The sequence below is a fragment of the Azolla caroliniana genome, unplaced genomic scaffold (assembly GCF_043228905.1).
Source record: "Azolla caroliniana isolate FFs.n. ecotype wild unplaced genomic scaffold, voAzoCaro1.0.p SCAF_12, whole genome shotgun sequence".
Classification (NCBI taxonomy): Eukaryota; Viridiplantae; Streptophyta; class Polypodiopsida; order Salviniales; family Salviniaceae; genus Azolla; species Azolla caroliniana.
In genome coordinates this window covers 21,033,366-21,054,943 of record NW_028230447.1, presented here as the reverse complement: position 1 = coordinate 21,054,943, position 21,578 = coordinate 21,033,366, and the positions used below count along the sequence as shown (strand labels likewise).

At 36.1% G+C, this 21,578-nt stretch overlaps 1 protein-coding gene across 2 annotated transcripts; it reads right to left on the bottom strand.

Annotated features, from left to right (window-relative positions):
- Positions 1-8,984: 8,984 nt before the first annotated feature.
- On the bottom strand, positions 8,985-13,086 carry LOC147857473 (uncharacterized). Of its 2 annotated transcripts, XM_087328061.1 has the most exons (7): positions 13,034-13,086; positions 12,846-12,988; positions 11,766-11,940; positions 11,411-11,663; positions 10,942-11,203; positions 10,422-10,585; positions 8,985-9,634 (listed from the first exon to the last, which is right to left on the bottom strand). In XM_087328061.1, exons 1-7 carry the CDS (start codon positions 13,075-13,077, stop codon positions 9,431-9,433), a joined length of 1,245 nt encoding a protein of 414 aa, XP_087184187.1. In that variant the 5' UTR covers positions 13,078-13,086; the 3' UTR covers positions 8,985-9,430. The 2 variants fall into 2 exon arrangements, with proteins under 2 accessions (XP_087184187.1, XP_087184186.1); XM_087328060.1 differs by having other exon boundaries at positions 12,846-13,086.
- Positions 13,087-21,578: the final 8,492 nt, after the last annotated feature.

Genomic DNA, 21,578 nt, shown 5'->3' with positions numbered 1-21,578 from the left:
AGCATAAATAAATCTTAAAGTTTCCATTTGAAAGGATAAACAATAAATATTAAAGCTTAAAAAATAGTTTTGAAGACATACCGAGGGAAGGAGAAGACATACCGACGGAAGGCAAAGATGGCTCAGATGTGTGACACAAAGAACGCTTGATCATTTTCACGTAGGTTTGATTCGTAGATAAGGAATGGCAAGATCCCAAATCTTGGGGACATTCGCGTGCTGTGAATACCTGAGATGCAGAGAACGACAAACAGTGAATCTAAGATGGGCTCGGTTGGAAGGAGGAAGGGGATGCGCCAAAATGGTGAGAAGCACCAAATTCAATTAATGCGGCATGCTAAATTAAAAGTGAGGGGGAAATAGCCCCCAAATCAGTCTTGACTCCTGAAAACGCAACAACTGTCTCCCCCCATAAAATGAAATGTGTACTACCCCCACCCCACTCTCTAAAAAGATTATAAATTTTTTCGATTTTTTGGAAAGCTTTTTTATAATTACTTAGTACTAAACATACTCATGTTTTTCTTGGCCAAAAACAATACTTTTTTGGTACACCGTAGCATGCTTCAACCCCTCTTCTTCTTTCTTTGCCACCCCATGTAATAGAATTGAGACTCTTCTTGTTGTATTTACTTATTTTCCATGAATTTGGTGTTTCTAATCAATTTAGTATATTTAATGAATAATTCCTGTCAAATGTTTCGTGATCAAATGAGGAACGTGTTGGATTTTTCGATTTAGAATTCCAAGCTCGAGAAGCAAAGTTACAAATTTCTGGGTGAAGTGGTAGAAAATGCATTCACCGAACAACCGTCTCAAAAAACTCCCCATGCCAAAATGAAGAATTCTCTTGGAGGGTTGCGATGGATTTTTTGGATCTCGATTTAGATCTCCAAGAAAAAATATGTGTGAATTCAAAGAATTTCAAATGGTGAGAATCAATCCCGCTACTTTGATGGCACCCAAAGAGGTCTACAATCGTAATTTTAATATGTTTATTCCTGCGCATAAGCAAGGGCTATATTTGTATTGTATTAAAATAATAATAATAATAATAAACGAATGTTCGCCTCCCTCTAGGCGAACATAGAACATTCACATACATGTGAGGTCACATGTCTCACTTCTCTCTCTTTTGCATTTCTCTCATTCTCCCTCTTTTCTATCTCTCCCATTCTCTCTCTTCTATGTCTCTTTCATTCCTCTAATGCTTATCCATAGTATGATTGCTTGATTCACCATGCTTTAACCCCTCTTTGGGGATTCATTGGTCGAAATTCATCTTATCTCATGTCCTTCTTGTCATATCTTTGCTCTATCCTTCAATCTTTTATATATGTTTAGATTAACCCATTTCCTCATGTGTGATCCTCACATCACGACAATGTGTTGTTGTGGAGGCATCATTGGAGTGACATCACAATAGGTAGGTTGTCTTGCTCGCCTATTTCATGACTATGAATGATACCAACTATTAGAGTTATGATCTAACGTAAGCATATGATAAGGATTTAAAAATATAGATAAACATAAGAAAGGAGAGAGAGAAAGAAGGGTGTTGATCCACCCGACCACCCCTGAGCGAAGGGATCGAGACGGACTCGAGCCTCGATCGGCGTCCCATACCACCATCGTGGCGTCAAGTCGTACCTAGTGCTGGTGCGGACGCTACAAGAGTTTACCCACCACAACGTAGAGTCTCGACGTTGTCAAAAGAACCGGTGTACCAAAAGTTTACTTGTGGCATTATATGGGGAAATAGATGAGGGTTTGATCACCTTATGTACGTCAAGTTGTGGTGCCCCCTATCATATGCCTTTTTCTATTGTTGTTGCCTAATGCTTAGGTTATCATGGATTGCTCGTTATAATAAGGCTTGAGTTTTTTGGAGGTTCAATTGTTTGGTCAGGTCATTGCTTTATGGGTGGTAGGGGACATAAAGTTTGATAGATCCAAAAATATGCTAAAAGAATGTAGAGGACTTTAGGTAGGAATTGAAAACCATGACCAAACAATAGTTCTAGTCTGCATCCATGTTAGAGTATAACACATTGTCATAATTCAAAGGCAAGTGTTAAGATCTGGGAAGCTTCACACCAACATGGTGGGCATTCAGTGATCACTAGAATGCACTTGTTGCTCAAATTGGAGGTGGGAAAGGACCCATAAGGTCTCAATCTTGAATAGTTAAGAGATTGAAATAGGGATAAGGTGGCCAAATGGTTTGAGATGTTGGTATGTTTTGCACTATTAGAGATTATCAAATTACTTCTTCCACATGTATGGCGAATAATATCGAAGTCACAATTTTTCTAGGACTTTTTGGAATACTAGGTGGCCTGACATTTGATGGTTTTGGTAAAACTTCAAGTAAGTTTGTTGATGCACTTGAGGGATTTATTCGCAGTGCTTGGAGTTGTTACTGACAAAATAGATGACTTGGTTTTTTATGATAAATCTTTCTTTATGCAAGGATTGACTTGGGGAACAAAGTGGATTGGTGATTTCCTTTATTGTTGGATCTTGCAAGATTTTTTTCTAAGCAAGATTGAAGAACCTATCGGTGACATTGAAGAGGATTTTGTACAAGGTTGTGTGTGGAATTATTATAGATATGGTATGATAGTTGACGTGTTGGGGTTATATAAGTTCACAATACACATTCCATCTCTCAATCATCTTTCTCTAGGACTCATGAGATTCAAAAACAAATCTAGCTTTAGATTTTATATACGAACTATGGCAAAACTTTATATGTGTTATTATTGTCGGTGTCATACTTTCGATACATGTTAAGTTGCAAAAGAACGTGGAAGTTGGCACAATCATGTTCATCTTGCCCTCCAAATGGGTAAGTTCATCCGGTTAGAATAATACGAATAACGATCACTTGACAAACAAATATAAATATCTCCATACTATATGGTTTTCTTAATTAAGAACTTTGAATCGATATAAAATAAGTGAGACATCTATTGGGAATGGACGTACACGCTATTCTATTAAACGTGCTAGTTGCCCACGTCGTAGTGATCCCTATTTTGCTTCTAATAACATATCTTTCTTTCACGTATTCCCAATCCATTTGTCTCTTTTGAAGTTCTTATGTTTTCTAGCAAAAGTCATAATATGTATGACAACAAGAACAAACCAAACATAATGTATTAAGGTTGCTTTGAAGTGGTATAAATATAGAGAGAGGGAGCACATCATATAAAACAATTACATATATAACATACTTCTAGGGTGGGGGCTAGATTTATTTCTAAATTTTTATCAACTTCTTGACGCTAATTGTCTGATGTACTATTCTTATGCTAATTTCGAGTCATTTTTGTGAATGCCTTCCAAGTTCTATGGTTTTTAACTCAATTTGGGTGTATTAAAGTAAACCCAAGTTTCTAGTCAATGTTTATCCTGAAGGTAATGGATTAGTTTCGAACTTCTAAACTGATGTACTCAACAATTGTTTTATTTAAATTCTTTACTGGAAGGAAAATGTCAAAGCATTTGTTTTTTAAATTATGCAAATGATTTTACTTTGACACATGTGAAACCATCGTGGTGCATTTTCTCGCATTCTTAAATAGTATCCAAATCGTGCTGTATTTTTAAGTTCAGAGTTGAGAGGGGGATGGGAGAGAGTAGATTCTGATGTACATTAAAAGACACATCTACAAGCCACACTAAACGAATTCGACAATTATGATTTTTCAACACAAGGTCAAGTTGTTGTAAGTAGACAAAGCCAGGTGCTCTTATTTTATAAGAATAAAAAGGGTTAGTTCCATTACCGATTGAGAACACACCAAATTCATGTGCAATCTCATTCGAATTGTCTCATTTTTTATTTTTAACACAAACTTCATTTCTAAGTTTGACACTCGTTTTCATTCAACTTGAATATGTACATGTATTAAGAGTGTTGAATAAAAGGAGTCAATATACAATCCTAGTATGTTTTAAGGTTATAATTAGTTCGAAATGTTTCTTGACACCAATGAAAGAACCCATTTAATAAATGTATATTGTTTTTACCCAATAGATCTTCTCTTATCCATAATGCATAAAAACAACATGCTCACATGCTCCTTTCATTGATAAGTTTGATTAATTACATTGCTTTCAATATGTTCATTATTGAATTAGGATGACCAACATCATTATACTTAGCCCCATAAACAAATTCAAATTTACTATATGGGGGTGTATGGATTATAGCATACCATGCATTATATGAACATTGGTTTCTACTTAAGAGTGTCGTCAAAACAAATGCAAGTCTTAAAATAAGAAATCATGATAGATAGTGAGTCAAGAAACATGTTCATTTCCCAAATTCTTATAGTTGAAAACCAAACATAATAACATGTGTTTGTAATTGCATGTTATTACTATACTTCACTAGCTAGAAATGATTAAATCCCAAACCTAGAAAAACAACATAAATGTTCAAGATACAAAAAGTCCAAAATATGCAATATACAAACTAGAAGATGTCGTAAAATGTGTCACTAGTAACTTTATTGATGTATTCTATGCAAGACAAGTAAGTAAATTTAGACATAGGATCCTTGGATCTTGGGATGCTACACATTATAATGCAATAGAAGCTAGGAAGTCATCCAAGATGAACCTTGAGTTAACAAAGGGATCTTATAGAAATATAAACCAATTTTATTCAAGCGAGCATAAGCATTTAGACCTTGTATCTTGACATTGGACACCCCCTCATCATCAATATGCACATAAGAGTTGCATTGCTTCTTCTTCATCATCTTCCTATTAACCTAGAGTATGATGGTTTTGGATTCTTCACAATAATAATAATAATAATTGTCATAGAGACAGTTAATCATACACCATACTATTGTGATGTATGAGATATTGACACGATTCAACCATACAACCATTCTAGAGGAGTCGCTCTAGCAAGGTAGTTAGGTTGAGTCGTGCCAATATCACATCATTTAGTTAAGCTAATGTATTCTGATTGCTTATCCTTTATTCAAATAATTCCTATTCATCACAATAGTGTTAAACTATGTTGAACTCAATTATAAAATTTCTTGTTATACATATGCATATATAAATAGATAGATGGATAGGTGGCATTCTTAATTACTCATTATGATCATGGTACCATCTATCCAAACATTGCATATTAATATGAAGCCATAAGTATCCATTGTTGTTATAAAACTAGTTCTTATTTCAATAAAAATAGTAGATTAGTGTAATAATGTTGAATTAATTAGCGTATTATACTAATTACCCTAATTTTGCATTTTTGAATAGGAGAAAATATTGATAGTAATGGTAAGGTGCTTGAATGAATTATACATGTAGGATTTGAATATTGGTATTAAATGTGATTCAACAACTAATTTTGTTTGTTATAGTTGATGGTATAAGGAACAAAGTCAGAAAAAGCAAACAATTTGAGAAAAGCCAGAGGATGGTGTCAACACCAAGGCCATAAGGTTTTGGACATATTAAAGCTATGATTTTATAATTGCATTATGCAAGAACTCTGTCATCATCACATTCCAAATGAACCTTTGTATGATGAAGCATTTTCCAATTATAATCAATAATTTTGTATGTAGAGATTTTAGAGCTAGTGGTTGTTTAAATTTTATTGGGCACCCCTACATTTTTAAATTACAATTAAACACCTGATAGTTTATAACTTCATAACACTTTACAATTATCCACTATCACATTCCAAATGAACCTATTTGTCTTTGTATGATGAAGCATTTTCCAATTATAATCAATAAGTTTGTATGTAGAGATTTTAGAGCTAGTGGTTGTTTAAATTTTATTGGGCACCCCTACATTTTTAAATTACAATTAAACACCTATAGTTTATAATTTCATAACACTTTACAATTATCCACTTATTTTTAATGAAATTAAAAGAAACTGAATTATTGATTGATCTTATCGTAGTTAAGTCTTCTCATCAAATTGTTTATGATTCCATTAATAGACTCTATAAATCATATGCCAAAGATTTGGTTTTGTAGGTTATTGGTAGTTATGGGATCTTAATGACTCCCAACTTGAAGGGCTTAATTCTTGGAGTGATTACATGTGGAGAAGTGTCCAAAAGGTAATCAATGAGGAGTGTTCTTTGTCACATGTTGTCTATTCAGTCATCGATGAGATAACATCCTTGGTCGTAGTATCGCATCTTATTTGGTTTAGACTTCTTGAAGGTTATGGAGGAGGGACTTGCATAAGAGATGTTGACATTGTTGCACCTATGGCTTATAAACAAAGATTATGTAGCCTTGAACATCAAGTCAAGAGGGTCTTGACTCTTGAGTATAGAGTGATTGGAATGGGCATTTTTAAATATTGTGTTATGGGATATGTAAATAATAGGGAATAACACTACGTCTCAATGTTTATGAAGTGGCTCAACATGTCAACTTGATATCATTATTTGCTTGATGGTATGGTCGAGACACATACTTTGTCGTTACTAATCTTTTGTCTCTGAATAGTAAGGACTCATGAGATCTTCCAAAGAACTAATGTTGTACTTTGTTTAACATGGCTTGTGAATGATTGCCCTCGATAATATAAAGTGTTGGATGGGACAATCATGGTCAAATAAAATAAAATCGATGGAAGGATGAGGTGTTGTCGTACAATTGAGAAGGGGTGGATTTTCATGATCAGCATGTTATATAGATGATGATGACCATAATATATTGTTGCCTATGTTTATAGTGGGGACTAGTCCTATAGCACAAGTTTCTAAAAGGCCCTTTTGGTTATGAGTTTCGATGCTTCTGCATGTGTGACTTTTATGTATAAATGTTGAAATTATTTTTGGTATGTGTGGCCCCATGCAATTGTAGCCATAATGTGTAGTGTTAAGACACAAGCTCATCGTGTGCAAAAATAGGGGCTTACGTTCAACACAAAGTTTTGATTGTTGAATATGTGTGAACATTTAATACATATATTTTTAGGAGTTAACATTCGATATTGTGCCTTCTTTAAAAAATATTTGGAATGCATAGAAGTTAGGCATTGCATACTAGTAGAAGTTTGTCATTGTTTTTTATTCTTTCTGTGTTCCTATCTCTTCCTGATTTTGTGTTTCTAGTTTTTGGTCCAATGTGGTATCAAAATATTGAGCTAGATAGGCAAAACTTCATTTCATATTTATTTTAGTAACACTTTTATTATTAGTGGGAAAACTCAAAGTGAGGTGAAAACCCACAAAGAATAAAGAGAAATATACAAGTGTCTATTTGACACTAAAGAGCTTAGAAGCACTCAAAGTAAAGAGTGTAAAGAGTGTAAATTTGCAGTGTGATGCAAAACTTCCTACATGGTAAACCAAGGTTTGGTGAAGAGTGGAGCTTAAAAGTTAATTGAGAAGAATAGGTTGTGGAAGACCTTACACAAGCGATTCTTAGGTCACATAGTTGAAGAAACCTAGTGTGGAAAAAAACATGGGGAAACTTTGGTGTCTTAAACTAGGGAAGACTAGATTACATAGTGTTCTACTTTTATTTTCTTTTGAAGTTAAATGGGTGATGGCATATGAAAGTACATCTAGCAATTTCCCTTCCTAATGTGTAGGAACACTTAACGTTGGGTTAATAAACACAAAAGTGTGAGTTTACGCGTGTGTAGACTTAAGAATGTACATGCTCAAAGAGGTCCAAATATAGTTACTTATGTATTATTGTGTTTGTCTAATTAGATGTGTGTAAGTATGCATGCAAGTATTAAGAATGTGTAGTTGTAATTGTGTGTGAGAGTTGTAATGTATGTGTTTATAAGTGTTTACTTGTGCAAAAATAAAGTGGATATTATGGATTAGGATGATATTAGCTATTTGGTGTATGGTTGTGTTTACGATGTGAGTATTGTATTCTCATCATTTTAGTAAATCATAGTTTTCTTGTCTCTCTTCTCTTCTTTTCTCTTTCTCTCTTTCTTTTTTATTGTAATTAGTTTACCCTAGTGGTAAGTTGATAACACTACAAGCATTGTATCTTCAGTTTGAAACCCAATTTCCTCACCTCTCTATTATATACTTCATATATATCTCTATTTCACTAGATGCCATTGTGGAATGTAGGGGTTGAACCCATGACCACCTGGTCTCCATTGGGAACCTTACCAAGTGAGCTACATATCTCTCTCTCTCTCTCTCTCTCTCTCTTCATCACTAAGGATATGTTAGGCATCTAGGATGATTTTGTAGTGTGGACTCAAGGTAGGGTGATTGTGTTGGGTGTTGGTAGCATTGACCTCATCTTGATCTTGATTTTCTAGGCTTATATCATTGCCATTTAGACTCTCATACGCGGTGTCAATAGCTGAAACTCAACCCACTATGCCAACATAGGCCTCCTCAAATAATGTTACATATTCAACCATTGGATCTTTGTAATCCAAAAGACATTGTTGCCCTTCCTCTGGCAATATTGCTAGTCAATTGAGAGCCTTCATCGAGATGTAAAAATCTTCATCTTCAATTACCATTGCTGCAAGAGTTAGGAGAACTTTAGGGACAAGAACCCTTCCTCTATGAAACATTATTTCTTCATAAAACTACAATGCAAGTTGATGCAGAGTCTGAATGGAGATGAAGAATCCACGTTATATGGTACTACGTTAATATCAATTGTTTCAATTCTATAGATGTTCTAGATGTTCTAGAAGTTCCATTTTTTTAAAGTGCTCCGCAAGTGACAACCCTAAACTAAAACATGGAAGGGAGGAATGCAGAGCATAGTAAAAGCTTGTAAAATCAAGCAAAATACAGAATAGATGACCAAAAATGAGCAAATAAAACTTATTAAGAATAATGAAGCAAACATAATGAATAGATAAAGCCAGATAAAGGATAATGAACCAAAACATAATGAATAGCTATCTGCAATTTGCCTTTCGAGATTGAAAGACATGAGAATTCACCACAAATAATTTTTTGGGCAAAGAAAAAATATACGGAAAACATTACCAATTTTGTTTCAGAATATTCAATAAATTGTAGGGTCCATAAAAGTTTATGGTTTAGGGTTACATCAAGTCTAATAATTCATAATAAAACTCTCCCATCGAAGAACCGATTCAAAACTTTCCACTACTTTCCACTCCATTACTGTAACCAGCTGTAGTCAGTGTCGCTAACATCCCTTGGCATTTTAGGGTTTACCATAAACATAAAAACAAATACTTACAAGAGCCTTTAGAGGGACTCAAGGGGCTGCATGTTCATTAAGACCCACTAGAGAGTCCTTTCAAGTAAACATTTACAGTAGGAAACACCTGATCTAAATACCCAAAACGTATTTCGTCCTACTTCAAGAAATATGGGTTTTTCTCAACAAATTGCACTGATAATTATCCCTCATTGCAAATCAAAGAAGAATTGGGGATATTCATTGAATTAGTGGCCACGATGAGCTGCGGTGTATTTGATGATACCAGCATTCTCTTCCAAATGTGATATTTTTGACATACCCACAATGGCGGTTGTTACACCAGGTGTATTTCTAGCAAATTGGAGAGCACATTGTGCATCCGTACGAAGGTCTCCAAGCTCTGGGAATTTATCTTTCACATCTTGAGATAAACCTTTGACAAGAGTCCCCTATACCCAAAAAAATGAAAACAAGATTGTTTTAGCAACTTCAATAGCCATCACAAAGAATTTATACATTGTTATGAGCATATGCATAACTAGGTAATTACGATTTAGTAGAAGCCACATCCACTAGTTTTGGAATTTATGTTTCACATGACATTGTCGAAAGTTATAAGTTATAACCATATCCTATCCACGTAACAAAAGGTTCAAAGTTAGTTAATAAACGCTCCAAGTGGGTCTATTTGCTTGAGAACTTATGTTTCACATCGTGACATAAACCTTTGGTAAGACAAGCGTTCATGGCATGCATTGTGCAAGTATGGAAATGATTTATATAGTTTCTTGAATATCCATCACAAAGACCTTGCCTGCAGTCATGACCATACTCATGACTCTGTAATTAGAAATTCGAAACTAATGAAAGCTGGAATAAGTTACTAGCCTGGGAATTCACATTTGGGTAATAAATTGGGAATTCGATCACATAATTCAATAATTAGGAATACATAAAAATTAGAGTAAGTTCATTAGCTCGTGGGCCAGAGAGAGTCTAGGTGTCCATTCCCTAGATATAGCCTTACAGCTTGGAGAAATATAAAGGGCTAAAATCTCATTCTTGATTCTCTAGAATCATGAATCTCCTCCGTGGTAATGGTTGGGTAGTTATCATTGGGTGGTGAGTGAAACCAAGCCATGTGTGTTAGGTTAACCTAATTTATTAGGCAAGAGTGTCCACGTCAAACAATGATGTTACTATACTAGGACCAAGATGGGCAACCGAAAAACTAACCTGAAAGAATGGTGCCGATGTTACTACATTAAGACCAAGATGGGCAGCTGCATGCAAAAGAGGAAGTCTTCTGCCCCTGATGTTCTGTACAGGTGTACTTGCAACTTCTTGCAAATGCAAGTTAAGAGGTACCATAAGCACTTTGAAATGATGATCCTCTCCTCCTGTGTATATATATGCCAAGAAATAGGAGTTATCAGATGGTTGATCAACACACTGTAGGTGTATTTAAGTTGGGGAAAACTGTGAAATACCCTATAATAATTTTGAGGAAAAGTCCAACGAGTTTTTACCCCCTCAGGTTTCCTCAATTCCCCAAATGCTCCTGGTCTCTCCTCAATCGAGGGAAGACGAGGATGAATTGACCACATAATTTCAGAAAGACCACATATCATTGTTCAAGATGGATTGCTCAAGGCCATTTGGGGAGATAACTAAAACATAGGGCATATGTGAAAATAGCAAAAAAACTTAAGAGGTATTTTGGATGTCTTCCCTAGTTTTAGTGAAAAAGCATTACCAGCAGCATCTTTCGCAAAGTTCACCAACTCTTCAAGCTGTAGATAGTTTCTGCCCCCAGAAGTCACCTTAAAAGCATGCCAAGTTGCTAACCCATACATAGAGATTAGACCATCAGTTACAGCTTTTTCAAGTGACACGAACAAGGTTTTTATTCTTGAGAGAACAGTCTGCCGAGAGACAATATCAAGCTCCATCTCTGGGTTATGAAGGAAGTAGCAATCGATAGTTTTAAGCCCCAAATTCCTCCTGCTTGTCTCCAGCTGCATTAGACAATGAATCTCTCTCTCTCTCTCTCTCTGACAGTAAATTATGCCAACTTTCTAAGTGATATACCTTCTTATAAAATACACCCAGAGGGAACTAGTATCTACAGGATAGATAATGAAGGTGGAATTTATGCCAATGAACAAATAGTTAACTGTATCAATAGGTAAAATTGTATCTGGAATATCTATCTTGCTTCTTACCTGATTCATTATATATGGCACCGAGAGACAGTGCACACCTCCAACAAATTCATCCCACTGAAAAAGACCTGTTTTTATATATTTATCCTCAATGTGAGTTCGGGGTTCAACTTTCTCCCTGTAATCATAAGAAAGGAATCCTCCCTTTGAGCAGACGATAACTTCATTTCTCTTTACTATTCCTTCATTTATAGCCTGCTTAAGGGCTCGTCCAACAGCAAGTTCACTTCGCATACTGCGATAATTACTTGCCCTACAGGAACACAAACTTATTCAATCTCTACCGACTTGACTAAAAAAGATACATTCTCCAGAGTAAATTTTAAGAATGATATAACTTGAATGAAGAACTTACGTGTCAATAAAATTAATACCATGCTTGAATCCTCCCACTATCGTGTTGATATAACCTCTGTCCACCTCTTCATTTTCACTACCACCCGATGTTCCAATACCAAGAGAAGAAACATTGAGATCCCCAAGATTACCTCCAACTTTTAACATTCTAAAATGACCAGGTCCTGAACAATGTAGATACAAATAGCTTAGATAAAAAAACATAAGAGTATCACAACCAACTATTATAGCATTGCTCCAAACCTATAATATATATTTGTTGTTTCAGTTATAACGCCACAACAAGACACTAGTACTACAATCAAGCAAAAGAGCTGTCAGGGCCAATTATCACCTATTCTTTAATAAAAGCAACTTAGCAATCCCTATGTTTATGGAACTTAAAAGTGTCAACCCTGTGAACCAGCAAAAACTACAAAAACTATGGTGCTGAAAATGGATAAGCAGTCTAATAGGACCAGGGTATGAAGAATGACTATCATTTAATTTCAATACATATGATTATCATATTGTCCATGAGGTAGTCTAAACCCATCAATGACAAGGCAAGTCATGTCATGGGCATTAAAAATGCCACAACAAGACACTAATACATTTAGTCAGCAAAACAATCAAATCCAAGAATTTAAGCCTATAAACTGTGTTTATTTATAGGATGAAACCAGTAATAGTAATTCACAGAGTAACAAAAGCTAAACAACTAAAGAATGAATTTGATCCATTTAGGGTTATTTAGGCTAAACAGAGGAATCTCTGCCATCGTTGTTAGATGTGCATACATTGTCCGAATGCATGGAACAAAAGAAAGAGTAGGAAGTGCCATAAAAGTGAAGCTGAATATGCAAGAAAGAGAGAAATTCAACTTATAAAACAGTAGGAATCTGAATATGCGAGAAAAAGAGAAATTTACCCTAAAGCGCCAAAAGAACGACAGTATAAGATGGTAAATGCAAAGGCAAAATAGATCCTTAGGAGGCAGCAACTAAAAGATAAAGTAAAAGAGGTGCTGGAAAAATGCCGAGAGACAAAAGAAACACAGGAAGCAGGAAGCGGCGATGGAGGAACTTGCCTGCAGCAGAGCCGATGCGCTGCGCGTACTTCAGAGTGCCAGAAGCATCTGCACGTCCAGGGATGAGGTCATCAGCAACGGAGGGCTCTGCGAGTGGCTCAGCGGGGGGATCTTCAGCGAGCGACTGGGAGGAGGTCGAGAACGGCGATCGTCTGCTGCTACTGCTGCTGAGCTGAAGCAGATCTGAGAGGGAAAACAATGCTCGTCTGCTGCTGCTCCATCGCACCAGCGCCATCGCCATCACAACAGAAATTTCTAAAGAGATTAAAAAGAAAGAGACCTATTAGAAAACAGAAATAAAAGAAAGAAAGAGAAACGTGAAACTTCACAACACATTCTGTTTGCATGATAGCATTAGCAGCTGTAGTGATCTCTGGGTTGCTCATGCACATAAGTCTCTGACAAGAAAGAATGCAAGAAAACAGAATTCTACAATCAGTGTTTTCATAAGAGAAAACATGTGTAGTCAGCAGAGATTTTTAACATGGAAGTTTCCCATGTGAAAGTGAAACCAAACAAGTAAATATGTCAAAAGCATAGACATCCTTGTGAGATTTTATATACAAAGAATTTCTACCACAGGTACTCTTACATAAGAAAGTACACCAGAAAGTACAGTAAAGAAATCAGAATCACAAGATTTCTTCCATCAGTCCCCTTATAAGAAGAAATGATGATTTCACAAAGGCATAAGTTTTACACTAAAAAATGCATGATATATAATCAAATTGGGCTGCTGCAACCATTCAACTCATGCAAAAGCATACAAAGAGGAAAATATGCCAGTTGACAAAGAATTCTATGAATATCCAAAGATTCCATAATGGAAGAACTGACAAAAGATATCTAGATACACTACATTTCCACCATCAGCATTTTCTTTAAAACAAGTACACTGAATCAAGGAGTTTTCTGGATTAACATTACTGAAAACAAATTATATTGAACTCTTCATAATCATGCAAGCAATCGTCTGCATTGAAGGTCTGAGGTATAGACTATGGATTATTAAAGGACAGAACCTAAAAGAAGTGGAAGAAGGTGATGATAAACCTCAGGATTTATGCAACATTGCTCAAGAAATGGACTTTGAAAATATTAAGAAAATTTAACATTTACATGTGGAAAGCAGACTAGCTCAAAAGAACAAAGAAATTAACGAAGAGGAAAACAGTAAAATGAAATACCACAGTTCAATACTTACATGTGGAAAGCAGAATAACTCAAATGAACAAAGAAATTAACGAAGCGGGAAACAGTAAATGAAATACCACACAATCACTCAAAAAGCACAATAAAGAAACAAAACATAACGTGAAAAAAGGGAGCCAAATCCATGGATCAAAAGCGTCCATCTGGGTTTTCGGGAACGGTAGAAATACATCAAGAAGAAGAACAAGGAACTACAAAGACATGACAGAAATACACGCTCCAAAGGGCACAAGAAAAAAAGAAATAGAAACAGAAATCAAATATGAAGAAAATACTGTGGCATGAGTAAATCATTGATCAAGAGATTCTGGAATTGATCTGGACGGAAAGAAAACACGCATGTAGAAATGCAGCAAAGGACTGACGAAAAAGAAAAAGCAGATAGATGATTGAAAGATCAAAGGAACGAGAGAGACAGAGACAGAGACAGAGAGGGAGGAAGAAAAGAAGAGACTTACCGGGTAGGGGAAGAGGAGGAGTTGCGGAGAGGGAGAATCAGAGCGAATGGAATGAGACCATGCCAAATCCTGCAGACAGAGAAAAACACAGAAAGAATACAGAGAAACCCGATTTTTTTACTCTGTGCTGTGCATACACAGACACAGAGTAAAAAATTTGGGTTTAGGGTTTAGGGTTTAGGGCTTAACGGTTCGGTTCGGTTCGGTTCGGTTCGAGCCGAAACCGTGCCCATTGCTATCTCTGTTTGTGTGACAAAAGTGAGACAAAAGTGAAGAAGGAGAAGAAAAGATTTATATCGACAAGATTTATTTATTTTTTTCTTCTTCTTTTTGGGTAAAATCACACAATTGCATGTAAAAAAACCCAGTATTACATATCTACAAACCATAGAGAGATACATATTCATATCATTACAAACCATGAATATGTCTCGCAACATCCCATAACCTTTCTTATCAGACCAAATGACGAATGTGATGCCCGACTAACTTACATACTTGTCTCTCTTCATGATTGAATATACTACTTGACATCTCCAACAATGAAAATTGCCATAAAAGGAACCCTTTCAATCTCTAACACATAACAATGTACTTCCCCCCCTTTGTTCATCAAATATAAAAGCATTTCGCATATGCCAAATAAACCAAAGCCCATAATACCTCATATAATCCAAAATAATCTGAAAAGAAGGTGAAAGACCTCCTCATTCCACTTGTGCTAAAACCCCTTTGAAAGGAGATTTTATCACTCCTATCAAGGACATCCATATTGCATTAATAAATCTCCAAACCATCTTCGTAACATGACATGAAATAAATCGATGTCGATTGTGCTCTACTTCCACCGTACAAAAGAAACAGAAGCCACTAGCTATTTTTCTTTTGCATAAAGCATCGCCCAATGGTAATCCACCAAACATAACCCTCCAAATAAACACCTTGGCTCTAAGTGACAAATGTGAACACCAACCCTTCTGGAGTACATTTTTCCACCAAATTGTTGGCCTATGAAAAGACCATACCTTAATTACCCTTTTTTCTAACCACATATGTTTCCCAATAATTGTATGATAAACCGCATTCGTTGAAATCATACTTAAGTTGTTCCCCCCTACAAATGTCCAATCAAGATATAGAGAATCTTCATTTAAATGTGGCACACGCCCTTGCAACACTGATAATCCTTGTAATGTATCCCAAATGCGTCGATAATTGCGTGGAATTCCAAATGTTGACCTAGCAATACAAAAAGCCATCAACCTTTTTCTAGAAGACAAATTTGCATCTTTTAGTGATACCAATCCTAATCGAGCCATTTGATTAAATTGATGTTGCAAGGATTACTTACTTTCCCAATCCAACAACCTTGATGTTGCCAAAAACTCTAGTTGTAGGGAATTTGCATGCTCTCTATATGATGGGGATCCCACTTGACAAATTCTAACACATTCTGCCAAGATGATAATAATTGATCAACAACCCAAGACATTGAACACTTCACTTGCCTTTTGGAATTGACTACATTCCACCAATGTGTTTCTACTCTTACTTTTCCAAACTTGATGTCAAATTTCTCAATAAAGAGAAAATCATCGTTTCTATCCATGGTTGTGCGTTTGCAAACATAGAAATGAGTAATGAAAACCTCCGAGCTACCATATGCTCATATACATTCAATAATCTGCTCCACCAAGCCATTTTGGAGTACAAATATGATCCCATGCCAACCAAGAAATGCCATGTTTCCCTTTTTTCTCCCGTAATAATGAACGCATTGGTTGGGTAACCTTTTCAACAGCCTTCTTAGACCATGGCAACAATGGAGGATAATAAGAAACCATGGGCATCATAATGGATTGCACTTCTTTAACCCTTATATGAAATGGCCATGGCTGAGATCTCCAATAGATGAACTTATTTTCAATCTTTCTCGACACCCAATCAATTAGTTTAACATGTAAAACTTCTACTCCAATAGGGTAACCCAAGTGTCGAAAAATTTCCCCACGATTAACAATCTTTCATGGCCACCCAAGCTCCAATATATTTTGTTCACTACATGAAATAAGAATTGATTTATGCATATTAATCTTCTTCTTCTTTTTTCCAAAAAATACTACTTCGCATTAGTTAGCAAACAAAATTACATCATAGAACTCTCAAATTCCTCTCAACAACCCTCACTCTGGCCTTCCCACCAAAGCGGACATAGTCCCCACCTCATTTTCAACAAACGTATCCTAACAACTCCAATAACCTAGTTATTTGTACCATAACTATACAAATTTACAACACCTAGACGCTGTTGGAAACTATTGAGGGAAACAACCATCGGGGTGCTTGGTAGTGCCATTGAGGCCCTGATGATGATCTGCCGACCATAGGAGAATTACCCCATTTCAATAAGAACTTTGATCAAGATCTTTCAGCTGCATCAGATTCCCCCTTAATCGAGTCGTATCGTCCCCGCAGCCAAGAGACCAACTCAAACCAGATATTTATGAATACCTCACCACTAGGGATCTTTTGTTGTTGAAAAACAAACTTACAGCGGTTGGTCCAAATGTGCCAGACCGATAAACAAGCCACCATCCTCCATATCTCTTCAAAAAGTTATGAGTTAGTGCCAGGTCAAACTCCAGCCCGTTGAAACACCTTGCCACCTTGCACTATAAATCCATGTTCGTGAGGGTTTAACTGTTCAGCCCAACCTTCCCCTGTTAACTTTAGCCCCTGTACGGACCCCCATACAACTCTCCCATTCACGCCGCATGCTGCCACTATCCGGAGACTTCTACCCCAAATGTTAATAGCCTCGTTACAATTCCAAAAACAATGAGGAATTGATTCCAAAGGGTGACCACAAATCCTGATGCAAGAGAAAACAATTCCCACACCTTTGTAGCCTTTGTAACATTATTATTACATGTAGCTCCCAAAAACATAAAATGATCATCTACTAGCACTTTAGCAATACACTGTCTCCCAAATGGCAATCTTAACCCAACCAAATCTCCATCCACTGCCATATTATGTAGCTTAACAAGTATAGAATGAGTGACAATAGTAAACAAAAGTGGACTAAGGGGGCACCCTTGTCTAATTGACCTTCAAACCGAAATAGGTTGTGTTACTCCTCCATTAAGCATGACATGTGACATTGAATCATCCCCCAATGTATATATCAAAATTGACAAACGATCACCAAACCCCATTCGACACATCACCTGACATAAAAAAGACCAATTAACATGATCATATGCCTTCTCTAGATCCAATTGCAACATCACAATCTCGTGTTTAGTTTCCACAACAAAATCTGTTGCTATCTGAACATTTAAAATATTATGCAAAATATCTCTTTTGGCCAAAAAACCATATTGAGCATTAAATCATCCCCCAATGTATATATCAAAATTGACAAATGATCACCAAACCCCATTCGACGCATCACCTGACATAAAAAAGACCAATTAACATGATCATATGCCTCCTCTAGATCCAATTGCAACATCACAATCTCGTGTTTAGTTTCCACAGCAAAATCTATTGCCATCTGAACATTTAAACTATTATGCAAAATATCTCTTTTGGCCAAAAAACCATATTGAGCATTATGGATAATAGTTGGCAATACTGTATGTAATCTATTAGCCAAAATCTTTGTGAAAATCTTATAGATTCCTCCCATCAAAGATATAGACCTCCATTGAGCAAAAGACATTGGAGATGGCACTTTAGGTAACAGTTTTATTAAACCAATCTTCCAAGATTGTGGCATGTGCCCTGTGGACCAAGCATTCTGGAATAGAATTGCAAAGGACCTCTTCAAGTTTGTATTATATTTCTTGAAGAATTCATTTGTTAAACCATCCCAACCAGAACTCTCACCATTCACAAGATGAGAAATCACATTTTCTACCTCAACCTTTGATATATCTGCATCCAAAACATTAGAAACCTCTATTGATACATGATTTGTAACTTCCTTCAAGAACACCTCTCGAGCATAATTAACAATTTCGTCAACATGAGTTTCTACATCTAACAATTGCTTATAATAATCCAAATATTTTGTCACAATCATATGAGGATCCATAATCATCCTCTCATTTTTCTATAATCACACCACATTATACCTCGCATGTGATTCATGAAGGGCATGAAAGAAATTGTGTGATTGACAATTACAGTCATCCACTTCTTGTCTCAACTTATGTAGTCTAGCTTGTTGATAACTCTTAACTTTCATATCACATAAAGAGGTTGATAATATTTGTGAATATCCAATAATTGCTCATCCATTGGCCAATAACTTAGCAATGCATTACATCGTCCCAACAATGTAGACAAAGCCTTTATTTTTCTTCTTCTCTTAAAGGCATTATACATTCCATAAAATCTAGATAGCTTTTGCACATTTACAACAAAAGCCTCAAACCCAACATGTAACCCAACATGTATTAATCGGGATTACTAATAAAATAATGCTTTTGGCTTTTGGCGGTACGCTTGAACATGTAAATTGAATTTCTCAAACAATTGACACATGTAACCATGAAATACTTCATGTTCTAAAAAAGATGAATTAAAACGAAGAGGAGGTTGTCTTAAGAAATATTTAAATAGGTCAATTGATTGATGCGCAAACTCAAACACTAATGGAAAATGGTCTGAAAGAACCAAGTCATAAGAAATGGAAATATCCAAAATCTCTGGCAAGAAAGAATCAGTATGCATAATATACATGCGATCTACCCTACTCCAAGTCGATGTGTATTGCGCTGATCGATGTGTATTTTTATTTGTCTCTCGAGTCTCATCCATAAAGTTCCTTTTTAATTAAAAAGAAACCCTAAACTCTCTCTGAACCCTAAACTCCAACATGTCTCACCAAGTTATGACAACCCTTGCGTGTATGTTGCCATTGTGTGCATATACATATATCACACATATCTCGCCAAGTTATGACAACCCTCGTATGGATGTTCCATGCCATTAACAATCGTCAAGCTTCTCATGTCTTCCCTCCTCCTTTGTGTCGTGCAAGCTAAGGTGCCCCTTCTCCATCATCACATGCATGGTGTCATTGGTTCAATTCCCTAGACATGTCGATATCATTGGGTTATTGATCCATTGGAATCATCATATCTCTCTCTCCATGTTGTTGACATGGGTCATAGGTGGTATGGGGGCATAGTCTTACAAAAGTGTGCCATATGGCATTTGAAAAGAGATGTTGGGAAGATGGTTGTCCACTACAAACCCTTCATGCATTAGGTATCCCAATAGAAGGGATAAAATATGGTATCATGTTGACAATAACGCACTAGTGATGATGGGTTGGTTACATTTGGTGCGGAGATGAACACAAGAGTTCTTTATATTTTGGCATTAGATGTAACAACAATCATGAGAGTTTAACTAGAGGATAGAATTTATCAATAAAGTTACGATATTAATCATGCATAAGACATGGTTATCAAGCAATACTTGGATGAAAAATGAGGAATTTGGGCCATGTATTTAGAGACAAGGGGATCTAACGGGAATCTTGATTGAGGTTGTAGTGAGTTTGATAGTATATTATTGATGGTAATATTATATTCCATCGATTATATTTCAACTTCCATAACTCATACATTTACTATTTAGTATTAGGGTTAAAAAATGGAGCCATGTATTACAAGAATCGAACGTGTTACCAAGCATGGATAAAAAGTACATTCAAATCATCAAGGAATTCCCAAAATATTGGGAGGGATGAGGAGTATAATTCAACCAACATCCCACAAGCTTTAGACTGAGTAAGAGGATAGACGAAAGAAGTTGGCGAGAGATTTTGTGTCACGTTTGGTGGTTGGCTACTACCTTTGCTTTGACCAATTGTCTTACCTTTCCTATAGACGCTCCGCTCTGCTCCCATCACTTTGATCCTACGAAAGGATTGATCCAGAAACACATGTCTACTTTGTCGATTTGTTAGTGAGCTGAGCTAGGGGAGATTCTATCCAAGTGGATGAATAAATCGGCTTCTAAACAACAACGTTTGGTGGTGGCACGTTGAAACTATGTTAAGTAGCCTGGGATTGGCTTACGAAACAACATTGATGCAACTTAATTTGCATTCCCACTAAAAGTAAATAAAATCCCCAAACCCCAAATTCAAAGGTATCAAGGGATTTCATTATTGTTGCATGAAAATGGTTAAGAATATTCTATACAAAACAAATCATGTTCTTTGAACGTGCCAACAAAGGAATAACAACATATTGGAAAGGAGATAGGAAGCCCAAATGGGTTGTAGTTCATTAGGTTGGGTTCTCCAACGGAGACCCAATGGTCATATGTTCCACTCTTACATACATTCTACAATGGCCTTGAAGGCCTCATGTTGGTAGTTTAATATATAACTAATTTAATAACTAGCTAACATTCACATGTGCCAAGTGTTTGTTCCATAACACCAAACATTGTTGTCACTGATTATTGAAGAAGAACCGTTAATTGATGACTTCCAACATGATTCGTTCCTCCTCCTCCTACATATTATCGTCAATTACATATTTTATGTACATACATACATATATATGTATCTCTCGTATGTTATGTACGACCTCTCCTTCTTCTTCTTCTTCTTCATATCATCGTAGCTTAAACTCTATTTTATATTATTTTTATTTTTACTTTCGATGAATGGGTAAATATCCCATTTTTGTTGTACACCATTTGTCTCATGGGCCAATTTTGGCCTTAGAAGACGTTAATATATCTTTCTTTCTTTCTTTCTTTCTTTCTCATGTGTATTTGGCGAGCACATACGAACAATTCATACGCTATACGCTATACGCTATACACTATATGTATGTATTTGCAAATACGCTATACGCTATACACTATACACTATGTATATGTATGTATTTGCAAATACACACGCTATACGCTATAGACTCTCTTCTCTGTGTGTGTGTGCAATAAAACGCAAATAACTCCACGTTCTTCTATTCTTGTATCGCGCGCAGAAGCATTTTGGAGTCTCTGAAGAAGCATTTTGCAGCTCCATCTCCAT